General features: G+C 42.0%; 1 protein-coding gene across 1 annotated transcript in view; it reads left to right on the top strand.

The window, feature by feature from the left end:
• The window catches only part of FER1L6 (fer-1 like family member 6), a 74,530-nt gene extending 57,140 nt beyond the window's left edge, over window positions 1-17,390 (top strand). Inside the window, exons 35-42 of the mRNA XM_037379053.1 lie at window positions 424-584; window positions 2,581-2,723; window positions 4,040-4,128; window positions 6,109-6,207; window positions 8,631-8,872; window positions 9,218-9,381; window positions 12,096-12,196; window positions 16,840-17,390. Of these exons, the coding sequence (XP_037234950.1) occupies window positions 424-584; window positions 2,581-2,723; window positions 4,040-4,128; window positions 6,109-6,207; window positions 8,631-8,872; window positions 9,218-9,381; window positions 12,096-12,196; window positions 16,840-17,020 (1,180 nt within the window). The 3' untranslated portion in view covers window positions 17,021-17,390. The remainder of the gene's footprint in view (window positions 1-423; window positions 585-2,580; window positions 2,724-4,039; window positions 4,129-6,108; window positions 6,208-8,630; window positions 8,873-9,217; window positions 9,382-12,095; window positions 12,197-16,839) is intronic.
• Window positions 17,391-21,455: the final 4,065 nt, after the last annotated feature.

Raw genomic sequence — 21,455 nt, 5'->3', positions numbered from 1 at the left:
TCTCAGCTTCTCCTCTGCATGTGGGAGCCGCAGAACACTTCTCATTAAATGGAGGTAGAACATATAGACATGAATCCTTTAGGCAGAACAGGGAATGAGCTCTAGTCCTTGAATGAGCTCTGCTCCTTTTCCTCTTGGGGAGCATGCCAACGTCTGGGCTACTTTACCTAAGCTGTGGGTGAGGCTGCTTCAACTTTTCCTGTTTTTTAAGAGAGAAGAGTGTTTGGCCCCAGGACCTGAGGAGACAGAAGGGGTGTCTCAAGTAAGACGTAGCACTGGACAATTCAGAGCAGTTTGCCTGAGCAGATGTTAGGGCCACTGACCACAAAGTGAGTCTCTGTACGGGAAGTCTTGATTTGCAAGTGGACTTTGCTGAAGGAAAATCTCACCCATTTCTCTTTGCTCCTTGTTCCCTCCTTACAGAGAAGGGTACAATGCATGGCGAGATGCAACCAAGCCAAGTGAGATCCTCACTAAGCTGTGTAAGGACTACAGAATAAATGGACCCTTCGTGCGGCCAGGGGAGATACAAGTAGGAATGAAAGTCTTTAAGGGACAGACAATCTTCACAGAAGATGACAATGGTAATGAAGCAGTTCATCGTTCTTCAACTGCATTGTAGACGTACCAAGAGCCTGCCCAAGCTGTAGCTGGGGCCCTGTTGTGCTATGTGCTCTAAAGTCAGATTACTGGAACCTGCCTCTGCTTTGAAATACTGTGGTGATGAAAGCTGTGTCTACATTAGCTATTGCCATGGCTTATTTTCAGAGAATCTGTAGGGTGAGAGAGTTATTGCTGATCACCTGACACCCCCATGGTAGGCATTGGGGGATACTTTGGACTAGCTCCTGCCTGATCCCAAGGATGGGATGCCCAGGATTGGTTGGAGTGCAGGTGACCCTCTTGGAACATGTCTTCTGGCTTTGTTTCATCTGAAAGAAGTCCACGTGCATGCTCTGAGATCCTTCCACACAGCAAGTCAAAGCATGGGAAGTCAGGGAGAGTCTTCAAAAATGCATTCCCTGTCTAAATTAAAACACTAGTGTAGGCAGGCCCAAGAAGTGAGAAGAAGGGGGAAGGGAAATACAGATGTGAAGTGAGTTACTCAGGGTCAGACTAAGTCTCTGACCAGTTAAGTTCTAGGCCAATTATCTGCCAGTCCTACCTTACCTACTTTGCTTTCCTCTCTGTTTTTTTCCTCCTCTTTATTATCACTCTGACTGGTCTTCTGAAGCACTGACACAGTGCTGTGGATAGCTGGGTATCTGTGGGGTCCATGAATCCAGGGTGTAGGACAGAACTTGCTTTCAGAGCTCCCAGATTAAAAAGAAGTCAAAGCTACCAGGAAGTTGAGTATCCGTATCGCTTAAGTGTGGAGTGGGACAGAGCCATCAATGAAAGATGTCTCTGCACATAGCAGGGAATTTGGACAAGATGATCTTTAAAGGTCCCTTCCAACCCAAGCCATTCTATGATTCAGTTTTATACCCAGGGTAAGGAAAAAGGATGGAGACTTTCAAGGGGGAACAAAAGGAGCTGGTCTTGGAGACAGTAGTGGACAATGTGGCAGTGTAAGGAAACCTCTACTCCCTTATCTGTCCTTTAGCTGGCTAAAATCAGATGAAATACATCACATCTCAAACACACGTTGGTGCCCAAAAGGGAACCAGGACTCATAACCACAGGGTCATCCTTCCTCACTCTTTAAGCCATTGTGAAGTGTTTAATATCTACTGTTTAAATCACAAACAAACATTTTTGTGAACTATCAGCAACTCGGAGATAGCAACACCCCTAGGAAAAGTGATATCAGTTTGCTGACACAAAGAAGCCAACTTCTCACTTGGGTACTTCTAATCTAGGAGATACCCCTCTTCAAAAGTCTGGGTTCCTTTTGTGTTGAGCCCACAAAAAATGACAAGAAAGAGAAGCTCAAGAGATCAAAAGCCTGTCTCTGCTTTCCAATATCCACCCTACTTTTAGTATTGGCACTGATCCTTCCTTGAGGTGCTATCTCTGGCGTCTCCCTTCCTCCAGTGGCCAAGCTAAAATGTTCAAGAGGTGACATGTTGTTGCCTGTGAACTTCAACCCTTTTCCTTTGAGGTGTGATTCAGTTGTCCAGGAGGGTTTTCACTGCTGCCATCATGAGGCAAAATAAGGCGCATTATATAATTACTAATGCCTATTTTCTGTCAGCTTTGTCACAATCAAGTCTCCTTGTCTTTCATGAGCTGTAAAAAAGCCTCACATTTGCAATTTTCTGTGAAAAGGTTAGTTCAGTCTTCTTTCTTGCTGTTAGAAACTACTGCTGTAATAGCAAAATTACTTGCTGTGTGTTGCAGATAAAATGCTGCCTAAGTGCTAATCTCCTAGTTACCATGGTGTGTACCTTTATTTACAAGAACTAAATGCATTTCAAGACCTTTCTTTACTTAGCTGGGATTCATAAAACCTTCCTTTTAGCTCAAGAAAATTTTTAATGACCAACTTGAATAATTAATGGAATGTGTTACCAAGGGGTCCAACATTGTAATTCAGCTCTCTCTGTTCTTTTTGTTTGACTTTTTTTTTTTGTGTAGAGGAGCCAGTTGAATCGTATGAACATCTCTCCTTAAAGGTTTTACATGCTTGGGAAGAAATCCCTGGAGCTGGATACAAACTGGTACCAGAGCACATTGAGACTCGGCCTCTCTACCACAAGGATAAGCCAGGCATGGAACAGGTAGAGCAGCTCAGAGGTGGTGGTGATGGACCACCTTCTGATAGTTGCTTCTGGTAGACCCAGGAGCAGTTTTTCTTTCCTCCAGTTATTGTGGTTTCTATTTGCACCTGCAAACTTACAGAGCATCCGAGTGTTGTACCACAGATGAGACTTTGTACCGTATCAACCTGGAAATTGTCACACATGTATGTACGGCCAGTTACCCAAATACACAGTAATCACAAAAGGTGTAACTTCACATTTTCATACTTTCAAATGCTTTACTGCATTAAGTTAACCCAAACTCTGCTTGTGTTTAGACTTTAGTTCTTGGGAGTTGCTCTTTGTGTGAGAGAGCAAATGGAAACATATTGAGCTCTGCCTAGGGGCGCGTGAAGAACGCATTGAAAGTTTATGGGTGAGGATTAAGGGGCAGGCTAATGTGGGTGACACTGTTGTGAGTGTTTACTACAGGCCACGTGATCAGGAAGAGGAAGTTGATGAGGCCCTCTACAGACAGCTGGAAGTACCCTTATGATCATAGGCTTTGGTCCTCATGGGGGACTTATACCAGTCTGATACCTTCTGGAAAGACAATACAGCTAGGACACACAGTCCAGGAGGTTCCTCAGAGTATTGCTGATGACTTTTTGACACAGGTGGTGGAGGAGCCAATGAGGCAAGGTGTGCTGCCTGACCTTGTACTCACAAACAGAGAAGGAATGGTTGGGGTATCCTTGTCTGCAGTCACCATGAGATAGTGGAGTTCAGGGTCCTGTATGGAGGAAGCAAGGCAACAAGTAGGATTGCAGCCCTGGACAGGTGGTTCTGTCTAAAAATGAGGACAAACTTCTTTACCTTGGGGGTGACAGAGCACTGGAACAGGCTGCCCAGAGAGGCTGTGGGGTCTCCTCCTCTGGAGACATTCAAAACCCACCTGGACACGATCCTGTTCAACCTGCTCTAGGTGAACCTGCCTTAGCAAGGAGTTGGACTAGATGGTCTCCAGAGGTCCCTTCCAACCCCAACCATTCTGTCATTCTGTGAATCTTTTTTTCCCCATTCATAAGGTACTATTTTAATATGATTTTTACCTTAAAGTTGCCAATGTTTGAGCTCAATTCCAACTTCACCAAATCCCTGAGAGACTGATAGAATACGTGTATGAAAAAAATACATTGTATAGTAACCTTATAGATTAAATCATCGTTACAGGATAGTGAGCTGGTTGGTGTTTATAGAGGAAGTGGTGGTTTTGGACATCAGGACTACAGTTAAAGGCTTTTAAAGTCTCTCTAAAATAGGGTTACAGAGATGTTTCTCTCTTTGTTTTCAAGGGGCGTGTACAGATGTGGGTCGACATGTTTCCTAAAGACATGCCTCTGCCAGGACCCCCAGTGGACATTTCACCAAGAAAGCCCAAAGGGTAATACTATGTGCTTTCCTCCCAGCCTAATGACATAAGTCTTCAAAGACTGAGTCTTCCTTAAATGTCTGGAAAGAACTATAAAAGAACTATCACAACAAACTTCTGTGATCCTGAGAAAAGTTTTCGTAGCTTCACGTGACTTCAAGGCAAATGAGAGCATGTAGTTTTGTCTCCTCCGTGGAACTACTGAAAGAACATTTGGGATATCACACACCTCTTTGTAAAAGATCCCCTTTTCATACAGAGATTTCAGCTAGCTAGAAGGAAGAGTCCTTTAATAATTCTGATGCTATCATCCACTTGTTGAGCTGAAAGAAGTAATTCCAGTTTCACTACCTCTTTCAGCTAGATAACTTATTTGACCCTGGATGAGATCTTCAGTCTGATGCAGTAGTATTACATCTATTGGATCCCAGCACTTCATTCAAAGATAAGATCAAGAAACACATAAAGCAGCAACATATAGAAGAGATATGTTTGGAATAACCTGTCAGATTTCACACAGATACTTATGACGCTTTATATGCAATGCTACACATAGTTCTTCAAGCTGAGTGAATGTTTGTAAATGAAACACAAAAACTACAACAGAGTTCTCAGCCCATCCTGTGTCAGCTTTATTCCAATATTTTAGGAAGGCCTTTCCTGATAATTTTATGTCTGAAGCAGCACCAGGTACTATTAAAGTATTATTTATGTTTGAACAAGAAACAACGTAATAAAAACTTTTTTCCTTTCACAAAAGCCAAGATTTGACAAAAGTAAGTCTATGTAACTACTTTCTTCAAACCAGAACTTTCTGTAAAGACCCTTAATAACAAGCATTTTCCAGTTCAAAAAGCTTTAGAACTAATCATACCCACAAAACCAAATTGTCACTGCCATTTTTGTAGTCTACACAAGCAGGGGAAAATATTGTCAAACAGTTAATTTTGAGAAAGAAAGTAAGCATGCAAACATGAGTTACACATTTTGCTGAGGAAAAGCATATTTGCTGCAGCAAAACAGGCTCCAGGCTCCACAAGACTTCAGACACTTTGTGAAAACATTTCTTGTTGACAGTCTTCAACTGAACAAGACTCTGACGGAGCACTGCAGATGAAAGTTTCTTTGGTTAGTGCAGAGGCTTGATTTTCATGGTTGACACCTCCTTAAGAGCTCCATTACCTAGGGTATCTGGTAACTTCTAGGGCAAACTGCTTCACATCTGAGGCTGAGGCTATTTCCAAGACAACACGTTACATCAGAAAAACCGTATGTTGGTTTTCTCAAACATAGGGGTTTTTTATTTTATTTTGCAGACCATACAATGACTCAAGGCATACCTAAATTTTTGAGTATCAATTTTTTTATCTCACCTGCAACATCTGTATTTCACTTTGTATTTCTAGAGCTTTGGATGGCCACCATAAATGTCTGTATATAGGGAGTGGAAAGGATGGGAAAACATTAATTCCTTTTACTGTTGCTTCTAAAGATGATTGTGCTTGCTTACATGAAAATATCTCTAAACAGTGCCTTTTAATGCACTGCATTGCACCAAAAATAATGGTTTTAGGCATTTCTTCAGAAAAGCACCTCTGAGGGAACTCTGGTTTTTATTGGCAAACTGCTGGCTGTTTTGGAGACTGATTCGATGATGTTGTTCAGATCAGCTTTGCTTTATTTCACTTCAGCATTTTTGTGAAAAGAAATGACAAGGAACAGGCACACAAAAAGCAAGGAATTTTCCATCCCTCCAAAGCTGGCAGTGACTCCGCTGTCATTCAGCATATTCCAAGAGTTGAGAGGAGCCACTATCCCCACTCTATCTCTAGACTTTTTTAAACAGAAGAGGCCTGAGGCTCTTTTTTTAAAAGTTTTGCACAGATACAACATTTCTCACTTCATAAAACCATGATTTGATAGAAGTTTACATTAGTGTCTGACCAGAGCTTAAGTATATGCAGTCATACTTTCTTCTCTTTTCTTTTCCAGCTACGAACTGAGGGTAATAATCTGGAATACAGAGGATGTAATTCTAGAAGATGAAAATATCTTCACGGGGCAAAAATCAAGTGATATCTATGTAAAAGGGTAAGTTCTTCAGGACTTGTTTTCAAAAGAACATGTAATATTTCATTCAAAAATCAGACAAAAAAGTTATGTTGTTGAGAATATCCAATAAGCTATTTCTGTGACCTGGGCATTTTGCTCTAAATGCCTGCCTAAATTACTCAGCTGTATTGCATACTGCTTTTTTTTTTGCTTTTTTTTTTTTTTTCTGTTCTTAAAATCAAGTCACTGTAAAATGACACTATTTGTTCTTTCCCGCTCAGGCAGAGATGGCACAAGAAGAGAACCAAGCCCACAGTTTAGCAAAATAAAATACTTAGAGAATTTGAACTGTAAGAGTTTACACAGCTGCAGGGAGATCTGGCATAATCAGAGAAAAGGGAATTATGAACATATCAGAAACGAGAAATCAGATGTTTGCCAGGTTATTTCTATTGGAAATATTTTCTAAACTTCATGTAGGGAGCATGTGTGGGTGAATGACCATGGCCATGCTGGGAGGAACATCATGTGTGCTTTCTGCTCTCCGCCTCCTTCCTGCTGCAGACAAAACGTCTGCCACAGCTTCACAGATGTAACTGGGATAATCAGTAAACCATATCACATAACAGAAATGAAAAGGGAGAGAGCAAAAGGGAAGCTTGACACTCAGACCAGCTTTTTCCTGAGATTTTAGCAGGTTACTTCCTAAAATTACTTGCCTGTTTTGGAGTACTGCTTTGCACCTTTTGCTTCTGAGCAGGCTTTGGATGCAGGTACCAGAAAGGCTTGGGGGGAAATTATGGTATAAGTGTTAGTAGGAAATATTGGAAATCTCAGATGCAAGATTGGTCATAGATTTCTTGCTGTGTTTCCACTGCTAGAGAGTGAGATTAATATGCCAGTATGAATTGTGTCATTGTGGAGTCCTGGAAAAATCTGAATTTGTAGAGTGCTAGGCATATGGCAACATGAATTTCCCTAAAAAGTTGTTTCAGGATTGCCAAAGACTAAATGCAAAGAGCTGGGGGAGGGAGCACTGGGACTGATGGAGCAGGGAAAGGAGGATGTTTTCCACCTTGCAGGTTCTGAAAATCATGTGAACGCAATAAGAAATCCAAAGTAAGCGTAAGACAGGGCAATCTGGTAGCAGCTCTTACTTCTGTTTAGGGTATACCTACCTGCATTTTACCAGGCAAACTTGCATTAGCTCTGACCGAACTGTGTGGGGCACCAGGAACAGTACCACTCCTTTGGAGTGGGTGATACTAACCCAGGTAAAGCAGGTGCTAATACAGCCGTACGGCCCCCAGCGTGCCACAAGTGCAGTTACTGCATGCACTGGCTGAGCAAACCTCCCCTTGTAGTTCCCTGAGAGGAGCTGCTCTTAAATCACTGGTGTTTACACAGATATGTCCAACTTAGCAATAAACTAATGTGTTCAGAGCAGTAGCAGAGTAGCTCTGAGAGTGAAAAATTGAGGGAATAACTAGGAGCCAGCCTTTGGGCTGAGCTGTGTGATAACATGAGGACATCACTATCAATGCCAGAGCAGTGTGACAGGGAGTGGAAAACTTTTTAATTTTGTGCCTTTATGATGAAGACACAAATCTCATTGTGTTCAGACATTGCATGTGGCACTGGATCTGTCCCCGGGCATGGATTTGCACTGGGGGACATGCCATGCTTGGGATTATTACTGTTTTTCCTGATTCCTTTTTGAAATAATGAGGCTTGCAAGGGAAAAGCCACACTTTGGATGTAGCACCAAAAAATGCTAATCTTTACTCAAGCTGTGATAAACTATCTTTACAGCTAAAATATATCTAGCTGGATCGTTACCTCAGTGGAGCTCTCCAGAAGAGAAGATTATGTTTAGGAAAGTGTTGTCCTTTTGTACCGTAGCATTGCACATCAGATCTTGTGCACACTGTAGCAGAAACCAAGAGGAAATCATAAGAAAAAAGAGAGACCTTTTCAGCCATACTTTCACCATGTTTATACCCCCAAACAGCAGCTGCAAACAATTTAGACTCTAATACCGAGCACTGAAATCAGTCTTTGACACTGACACAGTATTTATTAGTGTGGCACAACATGAATGCTGGGTGGTAAGTGGTGGGCAAATGACTGATTCTGTCTTTGTCAGTCCCAAAGAAGACAGACGTTTTGGCCAAGAGCAAATTCCAACTGGTATTTTGGGGTCTGATCAAAATAGAAATCATATTCTCACTCTTGGCTTTTGGTCATCACTGGCCATTGCTGCAGCCTGTGCCATGGTGGGGAGGTGGTGGCTGAGATCCCGGAGCCAGGGCTGTTGGTGCATGTCACAGTCCTGAACAGTGTGTTGCCTCTGACTGATTAGGTAGGAATTAGTAAATGATCACGCTTGTAACCAAATAATGGCAACCATAATTCAAGCTCCCCTGGTGACAGCAGTGCTTTCCACTGTGTGCTTGCTACAGATGGATAAAGGGCCTGGAAGAGGACAAGCAGGAGACAGATGTACATTACAACTCCTTGACAGGAGAGGGTAACTTCAACTGGCGCTTTGTGTTCCCGTTCCACTATCTCCCAGCAGAGAAACAAGTGGTGGTTAGTAAAAGAGAAAACATATTTTCCTTGGAAAAGTCAGAGCGCAAAATACCTGCTGAGCTGGTTCTTCAGGTGTGGGACTTTGAAACCCTCTCTTCAGATGATTTCTTGGGTAAGTATGCAATAGATCTGCCTGAACATCACTGGAGGTCCTGCCAGACCTGTGTTTTGTAGAGGTACATACAGAGAGGTGTCTGAGACCCAACTTTTTGCTTGTCTTTCTCTGAAGCACTACATTGTAAACTTAGACATTTCTTGGAGAGGGAATAATTAGGAACTCAGATAAGACAATGCCAGGGCAACACAAATGAACAACTGACAGTACAGAGAGATCCCCAGCTCTGAAGCTTGGGCCCAAGCTGCTGCATTGCTCCATGTATCTCATTTGGAAGCCACTGTTTGAATGCCTTTGTGTCTTTCTGGTTTCTGAGTCTTGTCACATTCCTTCTCCCTCCAGGCACGCTTGAACTGAACCTGAATGGATTCCCTCGAGCAGCAAAGACAGCCAAGAGCTGTGACCTAGACATAGTTGTGGCAGCAAGTGCAGAAAACAAGATCTCCATATTTCAGCAGAAGCGCGTCAGGGGCTGGTGGCCTTTTATCAAAGCTGGGGAGCTCACGGTAAGCAGCTCGCTACAGATGAACAGCTTTTCTCTGGGACCGATATGCTCTGCTAAGGTCCTGAAACAGACAGATGCTAATTTTGGATATGGTATCTGAAGAAGAATCACCACTGGCAAGCCATAGGGCTCCTCTAAATGGTTTAGTGGTTCCCCATAGATCTGGTTCAGATCATCCCAGGCAACCAGAGCACTTCGTACTTGTTCCTTGCTTTCTTCCACTGTTCATTGCCCAGCACAGTGGATGGGTAGAGTAGAAAATCAGGTGTTTACAGACAACTTTGTCAGCTGAGGAAATCCTGGGAGGAATCTCACCTGTGTATTTATTTCTTTACTATTTATTTCTCACTCCAACTAGGGCAAAGGAACAGATTTTGGAACCTGCCATTATTCTCCTTGACAGTGACACATCTCAACTAGAAAGAGCACAGCCCCTGTGTGCTCAATAAGCCAATTTTTTTCTGGTTTAGTGGCAGGATACAATTGGTATAAAGGAATGCAAAGGGCAATGCAGCTTCCCCCAAACTCTACAAGACTTGTTATGTTTAGAAGTATCCTCCTAGGAAGAATATAAATGCTGCCCCAGAAGTTTTCATTTACCCCAAATCTCTAGCATAACAAGGCTTACAGGAGTGTGTAAATCTCACTCAGCATGTACCTAGCCATTTTTCTCAGGGGTTTCTGCTGCAGCTTCCCTTCATAATGTTGTAGTGCTTTCTGTGTATAATCTGGAGCTACTGGAATACTGAATTGGATAATGAAATACAGAAATTCTCAGTGTTTAAAACAACTTCTCAATTTTTCCTGTCTTTAAGGCCTCTTTGTACTGTTACAGCAGTATAGGGATTCTCAGTGTAAATGAAAGACAACTCTGATCCTCTGTTTCCTAGGTGGAGTGCATATATCTAGGCATGAAGTACATTCTGATGATTAACTCTGCACATGATCTTTGGGGTATGTCTATATGAAAAAGAGCATGAAGCAGAGCTGTGTGAGCTAGTAAAGAAACCCAAGCTGGTGTGCTCACGTGGCCACAGAGTACTTTGGGAGCTTGGACCTGAACCCAGGCATCCTGACAGTCCAGTCCAGGGATTAGTGTGGTTGAAGTCTCTTTAGGTGCATCCAGATCCCTTTGGGGATGCGCACCAAGAGCTACAAGCTGCCTTCCTGTAGCATAGCCCTCTACAAATTCACCTGCTTTGGCCCTTCTCCCTCCCTCCCTCTCTAGCCTTCCATTGATTCTCCAAGGGTTTTCCTAAACCTCACCCTTCCTTCATATTTCTGTCCATTCCAGCAAGAAGAATGCTTTAATAAAAAGTGCCATCTTCAAGTTAATTGCCTTCTTCAGATTGCAGGTGACTGCATACTTAGTGAATGGACTCTGCTCCCAAATCCCTGCTTTACCTCCATTTTCTCAGCCCTAGTACAGTTGATTCTTTCTCCCAGTCCACTTTCATCTATTGATCTCCTAGTCTTCCACACTGATCCCTTTTATCTGCATCCTTCTTTCAGCCCAGTTCTGTGCTGAATCCCAGCCATTAGCCATAGATTAACCCTCTAGTTTTTGATATCCACGAAGGTATGGGGTAGGAAAATAACAAACAAATGAAATGCCATTTGTCTGGTTTTCATCCATCACAGCAGATTTTATGAAGCTGATTTGATTTACCCACTCTTAATCATTACTAGAATCTTTAAATCTCTGAAATATTTTATTATTTTTTTTCTTTAGCCTAATTGAATCTATAGTGGCAATAGTACTGAAGAACATTACCTGAAAGAACAGGGAAAAGAGAGCACATCCCTGTAACCTAACACAGACAGAAATATAAACAGATTTGTTGCTGTAAATGAAAAACAGATTTTTAATCCATATTTAGGAAGCTCTAGTTTCCATAGCAGAAATCACAGTTGATACTATGAGTCCAAATAACTCATATTACATATTTCTAATGCAAGGCATAGCAGACATGACCTTTTATATGTGCTAATATTTTATTAGTCACTCAACAAGTTTTAATGGCTTGTTACAGTGAAAACAAGCAGTAAATCAACAGTTAAATCACATTATGACTTTTCTGAATTCTAGAAATTATCAGTAAGTTGGGGCTGAACAAAGTTCTCCTTTGGTCACAGCTCTGAGTATCATCTTCTGGCCATTCGTCAAGAAAATTGACTGAATCCATCTGACAGACCACTATTCCTTTACTCTGAACAGAGCTCTAGGACTGCATGATATTTTCTGCACATAGATCTCACTTCTACCCACCTTCCTTTTGTGAGCTGAGACCCCACAGATCAACTGCTCCAGCACTTGTGACTGGCTGAATTTCCTCCCTGTTGGTGGGCTACACCTGACCCATGTTGGAAACACAGCTTCCAGCTCGGCAATTCAGCTCACCCAGGTGTGCAATAGATAGAAGACAGGTCTTCTTGGATTAATTATGTTATAGTTTAGGAAACAGAAAACATATTTATAGGTCTGGAAGAAAACACCCTACCTCTCTTTCCTCTTGGTCCTTGAACATAAGTCAGAACTTGGTGCCTGCATTTCCTTTGTGCTTTTTCTTTAATTGCAAAAAAATTATCTTATTTTCTTTAATCAATTTCCTTTGCCCTTGGCTGGTTCCATAATTTCTCCACAAGCCAAATCCTGGTGTGATTTACTAATAATAACCTAGGACTGGATGCTTATGTATGATCTCTCTGATCCAGGGCAAGGTGGAAGCTGAGTTTCACCTAGTCACAGCAGAAGAAGCTGAGAAGAATCCTGTAGGAAAAGCTCGAAAGGAGCCCGAGCCCTTGGAAAAACCACAGTGAGTAAGAACATACTCATTAAATGAACTTGTGAAGGGGAATTCAGCAGGAGATGTGAAAGGTCAGGTCTCCTTGCTTCTCTGCTGGCTTTTCTCCTCTTTCCTACTGTAACCTTGAGCAAGCCATTTGTCCAACTTGTGCATTGCCTTGCTGCTGGCATTTGTAGCTGGCACCACCTTCCAGGTTAGATTAAATGCTGTCCTCTGCAAGCCCAAATAAATAGCATTGCTGAATGTTTGTCCTCAGCTAGAGTTCACATGTGAGCTCATTCCATAGCTGACCTGGCACGTGATAATCTCTTAAACCATCATAACTTATGCATACACACAACACCTCACTTTGGCCACCTATAGAGATCAGATGAATTCTATTTATTAATCATAGAATCATTTTGGTTGGAAAAGATCTTTAAGATCATCAAGTCCAACCGTTAACCCAGCACTGCCAAGTTCATCACTAAACCACGTCCCTAAGTGCCACATCTACACGTCTTTCAAATACCTTCAGGGATGGTGACTCAACCACTCCCTGGGAAGCCTGGTCCAATGCTTGGCAACCCTTGCAGGGAAGAAATTTTTCCTAATATCCAATCTAAACCTCCCCTGGTGCAACTTGATGTAATTTTGTCTTGTCCTATTGCTTGTTATCTGGGAGAAGAGACCGACCCCCACCTGGCTACAGCTCCCTGTCAGGGAGTTGCAGACAGCGAGAAGGTCCCCCCTCAGCCTCCTTTTCTCCAGGCTAAATACCCCCAGTTCCCTCAGCTGCTCCTCATCAGACTTGTTCTCTAGACTCTTCACCAGCCCCGTTGCCCATCTCTGGACACACTCCAACACCTCAATGTCCCTTGAAGTGAGGGGCCCAAAAATGAAGATATTTTAGGTGTGGCCTCACCAGTGCCAAGTACAGGGGGACAGTCCTGCTGGCCACACTGTTTTGGATACAAACCAGGGTGCTGTTGGCCTTCTTGGCCACCTGGGCACACAGCTGGCTCATGCTCAGCCAGCAGTTGATCACCATTCCCAGGTCCTTTCCCCCCAGTCAGCTTCCCAGCTGCTCTGCCCCAGCCTGTAGTGCTGCCTGGGGTTGGTTGACCCAAATGTGGGAGCCAGCCCTAAGCCTTCTTGAACCTTATACAACTGGCCTCAGCTCAGCCTGTCTAGAGCCCTCTGTAGAGCCTTCATGTTTATGTGCTTTAAAATGACTGTATGAAGTATTTCCTATGTCATTTGTTTGTTTGGGGCTTTTTAATTATGAGAACCTCGGATATTAGGGAAAAAATTCACTGAAAGGGTTGTCAAGCATAGGGACAGGCTGCCCAGGGAAGTGGCTGAGTCACCGTCCCTTCAGGCATTTAAAAGATGTGTAGAGATGGTGCTTAGAAACATGGTTTAGTGTTGGACTTGGTAGTGTTAACAGTTGGACTCCATGATCTCAAAGGTCTTTTCCAACCTAAATGATTCTGTGATTCTAAGAATTATCTGCACACATTTAAAGATGTCTTAGTTTCTGTGTGTCAGTGGAAAACTGACCTCTGCATACATCTCTCTATCTTTGCATAAATTAATCACTTGCAGATGAAGGTCATAAAACGTGAAAATCAGGTCATACAGGAATGATACAACTTTAACAAATCTATCTCTAATTTTTTTGTACTTCATAATCAAAGAATGAAGATGCTTATTTTTCATCATAAAACTTTTTAAGTGGTTTAACAAAGGCAGATGATCTAGAAGAAGCATTTTATCTTTCAATATTTGTCACATTAAAAAAATACTACGGGCTGAGATTTTTGCATTCAGAAAAAACATATCTCTAATCTGTTTTGGCTCACGCACTTTGTCCTACTAAAGTAACGAGCTAGATTTTTTTAGAAAAAAGAGAGTAATTGATGTTGTATTTCCTGCTACCAAAAATCAATTGCTAATCATAATGGTAATCATTGCATGTTCTGTTTAATTTTGTTGGTTTGATATATATCTCAGGATAAACACAAAAAAGGATAAAATAGCATAAAGGTGGAATTGCCAATACTCGTACAAAGGTTATAAATTTAGCCTGTAAATTAAAGGTATCAGAGGCTTGTTGAAAATTAACCTTGGAAAGACTTTGATTAATCATATCACCCAACATCTTTATCCAAAAGTAGGATGATTCATGCCTGACAGATGTCTGCCTGAAAGATTCCCAGCAATGGAAGCTAAAGCACTGTCTTACAGAGGAGAGAGGACTGGGGTAGCTCTGAAATACATGTGGTGGGAAGCAGTCAGCCAAGGCAGTTTTAAGAGCGAGTGTTGTATGTAACAGGAGGATTACATGTGCAGGTTGTCAGCAGCATGCACAAAGGCATCATGTAATTTTCCTCTCATTTTTTCAGGCCCAGCCCACGCACCTCAGGGCCATTTTATCTGCAAATGGGCCAAGAGGTTGTCACTAACCTTGGAGGTCCCTTCTCTGCTGCGCAGCTGGCCTCCAGGTGTTTTGACCCAAAGCCACAAAACCAGAGCCTCCCTCAGGATCTTGCACTAGAGAGGCTCCACATCTAGGTTTTTATGATGAAATACACAGCCAACACATGGCTTAACCCAGTTCTACTCTTAATTGAGATGTATGCCTCAACTGAAATTAGTTTCACTTAACATTACCTGTTTCAGAAGCAAGCCATTCAGGCTCCTTCTGTAGCTGCTCAAGTACAGGTGGGGTAGTCATCCCATTTACTTAACACACACATCTTAAGATGGATCTGGGGAAAGAGATGAATTATCCTCCAGAAGGTCCTTCCTCTCCACATACAGACAGCTCACAACTCACCAGGCTGAACACCCAAGTTTTAAAGTTAAGCAAAATAAATCCTAAGTGGTGTTGCTAAAGCAACACCAGCACGTGGATAGTAAATACTATTTTAGCTAGACCCTCACTGGAAAGGAAATAAACTATAGCTGAAGGCATTACATACCCCAGGTCCATAAAGCTGGTATTAAAATTTGCCATCTCACTGCCCCCAAGTGATGAAATATGATGTGGTTCATGCATGCAGAGTAGTCAGAATCAACAGAGAGAACAGATAAATGTTTCTGAACTTCAAATGAGTTCTCCAGGAAGAAGTGGATCTCAAGGAACTTCGTGTCAGCACGTCCATATATCTATGCCAATACTAAAGGTTCACTTTTTTTTTTTGCTAATCATGGAGGCTCACACATCAAATTTTTCAGATTGTTTTACATAATTAATTTTTTAAATTAAGAAACAAAATACTTTCAAACCCAAAATTACCTTAAGAAACTACAAGAGAGTAACAGACTCTTTAATGTACCGGAGCAAAGGTGGACAAAAATTAAATGTCTGGGAACTAAAGAAAAACATGCAAATGAAAAATAAAGTGCCGTGACTGTAAAGCACCACAAGGATATCCATCTCTTCATCTCTGCCAATCAAGAAAAGATGCTTTTGCAGATGCAGTCTTTATAATAAATACGCTGCTATAGCTGATAGGGAATTCTATTGCCTATGTTGCAAAGAAACAAATTAAATGAGCAAGTCTGGCTTCTCCCCTCCCCCTCCCGTCTTTAAAGGTTATGAAAAGCCCTTAAGGAGTTGAACACACAGACTAATGGTTTTGTTACTCAAGGCTGCGATTCAATAAGTACTCTTTAGTGCATACATTTTTTTAATAATTCCTTTTAACCTGGAAGGGTTATTTCTTGATTTATTTCTGAGTCTACTTCAGAATAACACACAGTCTTTATTTAAAAGATATTCAGCTAGTCTTTTTAGATTTACAGACTTTGTTACATTGGCATTCACTTCCACAGGCTAAACGCTGAATTCTCCAGGTGACTAAGACATTGCTTGAATTCCTTCAACAGGAGAGACTACACCAACATTTTCCCTAAGGAGAACATAGTTTTCCTCTCTGTATGCAACCAGCTTTGCTGTACAGTGTGAAGAAACTCCTTGTTAAGGAGGAGAATATGACATGGGGTAACATTTGGAAAAAAGTTAGGATCATGGATGCAGATATTCTCCACCAGAAGAAGGTGGCTTTTCTTTAGTACCCAGGCAAACTACCTAGGTTTTGGGTTTCCTTCAGCTCCCTGTTTCAGAAGGCCTGCTTTAAATTTCTTCTGAAAATGTGCTGTTTTGGCCCATATGGCAGACCTGAGCTGGCTCTGACTGCTATGGCACTATGACTCACTGAGCAATCGGATGTTTTTGTAGTGCCACATTTTTCAAATGCTTTTTTCAACTTTCCTTTTCAAATGCTAAATTCCTTGCAATGACCAGAAGGCTTTTGTTCTCAAGTTCAAGATGTCTGTATTTCTTCTTAAGGATTTATCATAGTCTTGTCTGTAATTTTGAACCCCTTATCCTGCCTTAAATTGGAGTAGTTATGAAGAGTGAACTGGAATTTCATTCTGAGTGGTTTGTGGATCTTGGGCTGTGGAATGGATGGAAGAAGATTGACCCAATAGTATGTGAAACTCGAAGTTCCCTCTAAACTCTTTAGTGTGTTCCTAGGAGTTAAAGGTCCTTTTCAGACTCAAATATGTATTTTGCAGCATGGTAGCTTTGGAAACAGCTGGATCTGCTTTTACAAAAGTTCTTTTTTTTTTTTTTTTTTTTTTTTCTCCTTCCCCCTTAGCCGACCAGACACATCCTTCTCTTGGTTTGTAAATCCTTTCAAGTGTTTGTATCACCTGATCTGGAGAAATTACAAGAAGTACATCATCATCGGCATAATTCTGCTTATACTCACTGTCTTCCTGGTGCTCTTCATCTACACACTGCCAGGTGCGATCAGTCATAGGATAGTTCTAGGATGAGCGTAGGTTATGGCTCTCACTGTAACCAATCATATACAAACACTCCAGTTAAAAATAAAATTCAGGCATACAGAATTAATCAACCTGAAACATCTCATTCCTTGTAAAAAGAAAACATAACTATTCTTACCAGAAACTGGAACTCTCTTGGAATATTTTAATGTCTTCTTTGGCTGCTCATTCAGACTCATCCTTAATGTACATCTTCTTTAATATACTGCTGCAGCTTCATTGAAAATGGAAGTTTGATTCTGCACCTGAAACTGAGTTTGAAAGTAAATTCCTCGATGCTATGGAGAAACTGATTTCTCAGTCAAGTGTTTATTACAGACAAGTGATTAAATATTAACAGCAAAATCTGTATACAAAGATAAATGTTAGTTCAGTCTTTGCATAGTTTTGTAATTATTTGAACTGTTTTTCAATGACCTTATAAAGGCATGATTATTTTGGGATAAAAGGTTTATTAAAAAAAAGCTAAAGTTAAATTGTCTCATTTGCTGTCACGTGCAGCATTCATCCTGCACCTCTCAGTAGGAGCTCTGTGCTCACGCACTTATAAATGAGGTAAGTGTTGGTGATGGGGGAGGTAGAAACAGAGATGGGAAGAACTTGTTTCAGCTGGAGTTTGAAAGTGCTGAAGGTCGCAGGAGGGATCAGGAAGATCCCTCAGCCACAGGCACTGTGGTAGCAAATGATCCTTGTAAAGGAGAGGGAACAGGGAGAATCTTGCTGCTTGACAAAGAAAGGGAAAGAGGAATGAAAAAGAAAAGGTCTGCAGAGTGGAACAAACCATGGAAGATTAAAGAAAATAAGGAACAAAACCTTACACAGCTGTCAATGTGAAAATCCTCATCTACTGAGGAACACAGAAAACGCTGCAGCCTGTGTCATGCACAAAGCAAAGCTTGATAACTTAATGATCCCACTTGGCCTTAAAATGAGTGATTATGAATCTGAAGTAGCTATAGCAATCTTCTCTAGTCTCATCCATGGTTAGACATGTTGTAAAGGTGACCTTTGAGAAAACGCTTTCTATCACCCTCCACTTACACAAAGTGGGAGTACCCTTTGCAAATTTTAGGCAAGAAAAAGAAATCCTAGAAATGCTGATAGTTCTGCCAAGCTCAGGGTGCAGGAGTAGAAATGTAGGCATCTGCATCATTCTCAGAGGCCACTTCTATGGGAAGCCTGTGTGGGCCGCTTGTACCTGGCCTGTTAAGGCTATGCAAAGAGCTCCTGTGATCCCCTCTGGCCTACAAAACAGGTAATTGCATTTTTCTGAAAATGGATCTCAGTGAAACTTCCACAGAGTAAATATTTTACGTTTAAGAAGCATTTTAGAGCTTGGTTTCGATGGGATGAATTGCTCTAAAAGTGCCTCTGCCTCATTCCACTGACAGTAGAGGCAGATGGCTAAAGGCAGGCTGAAAGCATCCCATCCCCACCTCATCCAGCAGATTGTGACTTAGTATTTCATCTGAATTTCACATTCTAAGGATACAATAAATATAACTAAATTATTTGGGTATGTTAATAATTGCTTTACAACGAGACATGTGGCAAAGGGCCACATTGGGTTTTTGCTTTCAGGCTATTTACCTTTAGAAGTGTATTTGATATGACTAAGAAGTCAGAACACAAATGGTTGAATCTGCTCTCATCAAATGTATCAGTGCAAGGCAGCGATGTGGAAAGGTGCCCAAGTCCCTCTGTCTCCTATCACTCTGCTCTGTGCCCTCGTCTGGTACAGTCTCTGCTTACACAGCATGTGTGACACATTCCTCTGAAGCCACTTGTTTGTCGATTTTTCCCTATTTGCAGCTAAGCCTGTATGAAACAGAAAAGAAAACGTTATTTCTCCTAATGTGTCTTACCACACCATAAATATTGTAAATGCAATTTAAAACTTCCAATAAGAGCAAAAGAAAATATTTTGGTGCAAAAGGTGGGAGATAAATTATGACAACCAGAGTATGTTGTGACAGCCATAAAAGCAATGGTTCTGATTTTTTTCCCAGTGTGTCAGGGAAGTAGGCCTGATCCTGCATGGCAGCTGCTGAGTCCATCTGTCCTTACTCTGCTTGTTTGCCCTTGTTGCCAGGACTGTGGCTTGAGCACCCAACCCATGCCGGAGGGTCCTCCTGCACGGCTCCAGGCCCAAGCCTTGGCTCTGGCCCCAGCAACAAGCACGCAGTGGCAGCAGTTCTCTTAGGACAAGATGGATTAAACAACATCTCCCTCCAAGTCCTAGTCTGAGTCTGGATGAGCAGGGACCATGCAAAGACCTGTGTCCCTTCATTCCTTGCATCCCAGTGCAAAGAGCCATCTCCTTCACCTCCTGCTGCCCCTAGGGTCTTCAGTCCCCTGCAGCACAATCATTCCTGAGCCCCTTGTATTGCTGAACACAGAGATTCCTTTATCCCTGCATAGCCCTGCAGCCTGGGCTAAAAAGGGTACCACACAGCCGAAACACAAGCAAGATAACTCTTCCACAACTCTCAAACCGCCTATCATTACGCTCAACAAATGTAGGCTGAGCTGGACAGCATTGTCATATGGACAAAGCTAAATCAAATACCTTTTCATCATCTTCCAGATGGCTGCAAAGTAGCTGGAGAAGTAGGGCTGTCAGTAAATATTACAGAGACGAAATATAGCAGTACTCAATGCTGGACTACTCATATAGATGACAGATGTTATGGTTTTGCATCTTAAATGAATTTATGGTGACATGGGCTTTGTGGTTAATAGGCAGTGAGGAGTGAGGTTTATAGCAAGGATTGTTGTTATTGTCAAAGGCTCTTACCTATTTCATACAAGAAGACGGGATCCTTGTCCTGAGCAGTTATCTCAACATTAGTCTACAATTATACTGGCTCAATTTTGAGGCCAGCTGGTAGAACTTGGAGTTTTATCAGCTGGTTTCTGACCACAAATAGCTCATTAAATAGCTGAGTGCTACCATTGGCAAATTCAAGATCTGTGGACAAAAGATTGTACTCTTGGAATGGGAAGGCTAGCCAGGAATCCCCCAAATATTTGGAAATAATAGCCTACCACTTCTGATCTAAAAAAGCACGTCCTGCTTTGAGACATTTGGCTTGCAACAACAAACACTGCTTTTTGCATACAAAATTCTTCTCGGATGGGAGCAGATGTCATCCTTCTGGGGGGCAAACTTGAAAGATGGAGAGACCTATGCCTAAACTGTTGAAGACAGACTCGTGTTTGGGGTGTAATAATTTCCAAGTGCATGCCCAATTTCAGGTACCCTGTGTCAGATTTTAAGACACAAACTCACCTCCTGCTGGCATTTAAGGAGCAGAGTGGGAACAGATTCCCATCCATGATTTAGTGTTGTGGAGCAAGTTGGGCATTGATCACCCCTTCCTGCTCTAGGCTCCAGTTGTAGCTGATTCGATACGGGCACATCAAGGTGGGTGACTGGGGTCAGATGTGTCAGAGGATCATGCTGACCATATTGAAGCCAGCTCTGGCTTGGAAACATGCATTGGTGCCAAAGCCTTGCTGCTTTCAACAGGACATATGAGGACACAAAGCAAATAGTGGTCACCCACACCTGTGGCCACTGCTGTAGGTAGATGTGCTGCATTTTCAATCACTAGGCAAATCTTTGCACCAAAAGGAATTGTACAGGTTTATAATGCTACCAGCAGATGCCAAACAGCACATCAGCAGAGACGGGGCAACAGAGGAAGATGGACCTCTGCCTTGCTCTGGTGATACAGCTGAAGAACATTCAAGGAAAGGAGATTGAAAGTCTACTTTTAAGCAGGAAAACCAAAGAAGAACCTAACACCTAATCTACAATGTGAACCACTAGAAGAGGAATGGTTCTCTGTGGGGGGGGGGGGGGGGGAAAATCTCAGCTCCAGGCATATTCCCAGGCACACTAAAATGAATTATTTATAAAACATTATTATTACATCAGCCAGAATGAAGAAACATTGCTGCCTTTGAAGAACAGAGATGTGAAGCCACTTGCTTTAACAGAGTAGAAGGAAAGTGATAGAAAATTGCTATCGGACCTTTTCTGTCAGGGCCTCCCATAAAAGGGAAAAATAGTTAAAAACCCCACCAGATTACTGAATGGCAAGTCCTTGAGCAAAATATCTATTAATTTATCTCTCTGTCATTTCTATTAGCTCAGTTCAGGAACATACAGTGGCATGGTAATACTACAGGTAAGCAAGAGCATGAAATGCTTAAGCAGCAGCAGAAGTTTTGAGCTTGGCCAGTAGAAGCAGACTGTAACCAGTACATAGTGGGGGTTGCTGCAATCTTGCCTGATTCCCTACTGTAGGAACAGAAAGGAGCTGTTACCATTGATTTGGCTACCTGATGATCAGGTATATGACAGTAAAAGGTGAGTCTTACAAGGTCTTATTGACCTTTTTTGACAATTTTGCAT

This window comes from Falco rusticolus, chromosome 3 (assembly GCF_015220075.1).
Source record: "Falco rusticolus isolate bFalRus1 chromosome 3, bFalRus1.pri, whole genome shotgun sequence".
Lineage (NCBI taxonomy): Eukaryota > Metazoa > Chordata > Aves > Falconiformes > Falconidae > Falco > Falco rusticolus.
Note: the sequence above shows the minus strand (reverse complement) of the source record. Positions and strands in the feature narration are given on the sequence as shown.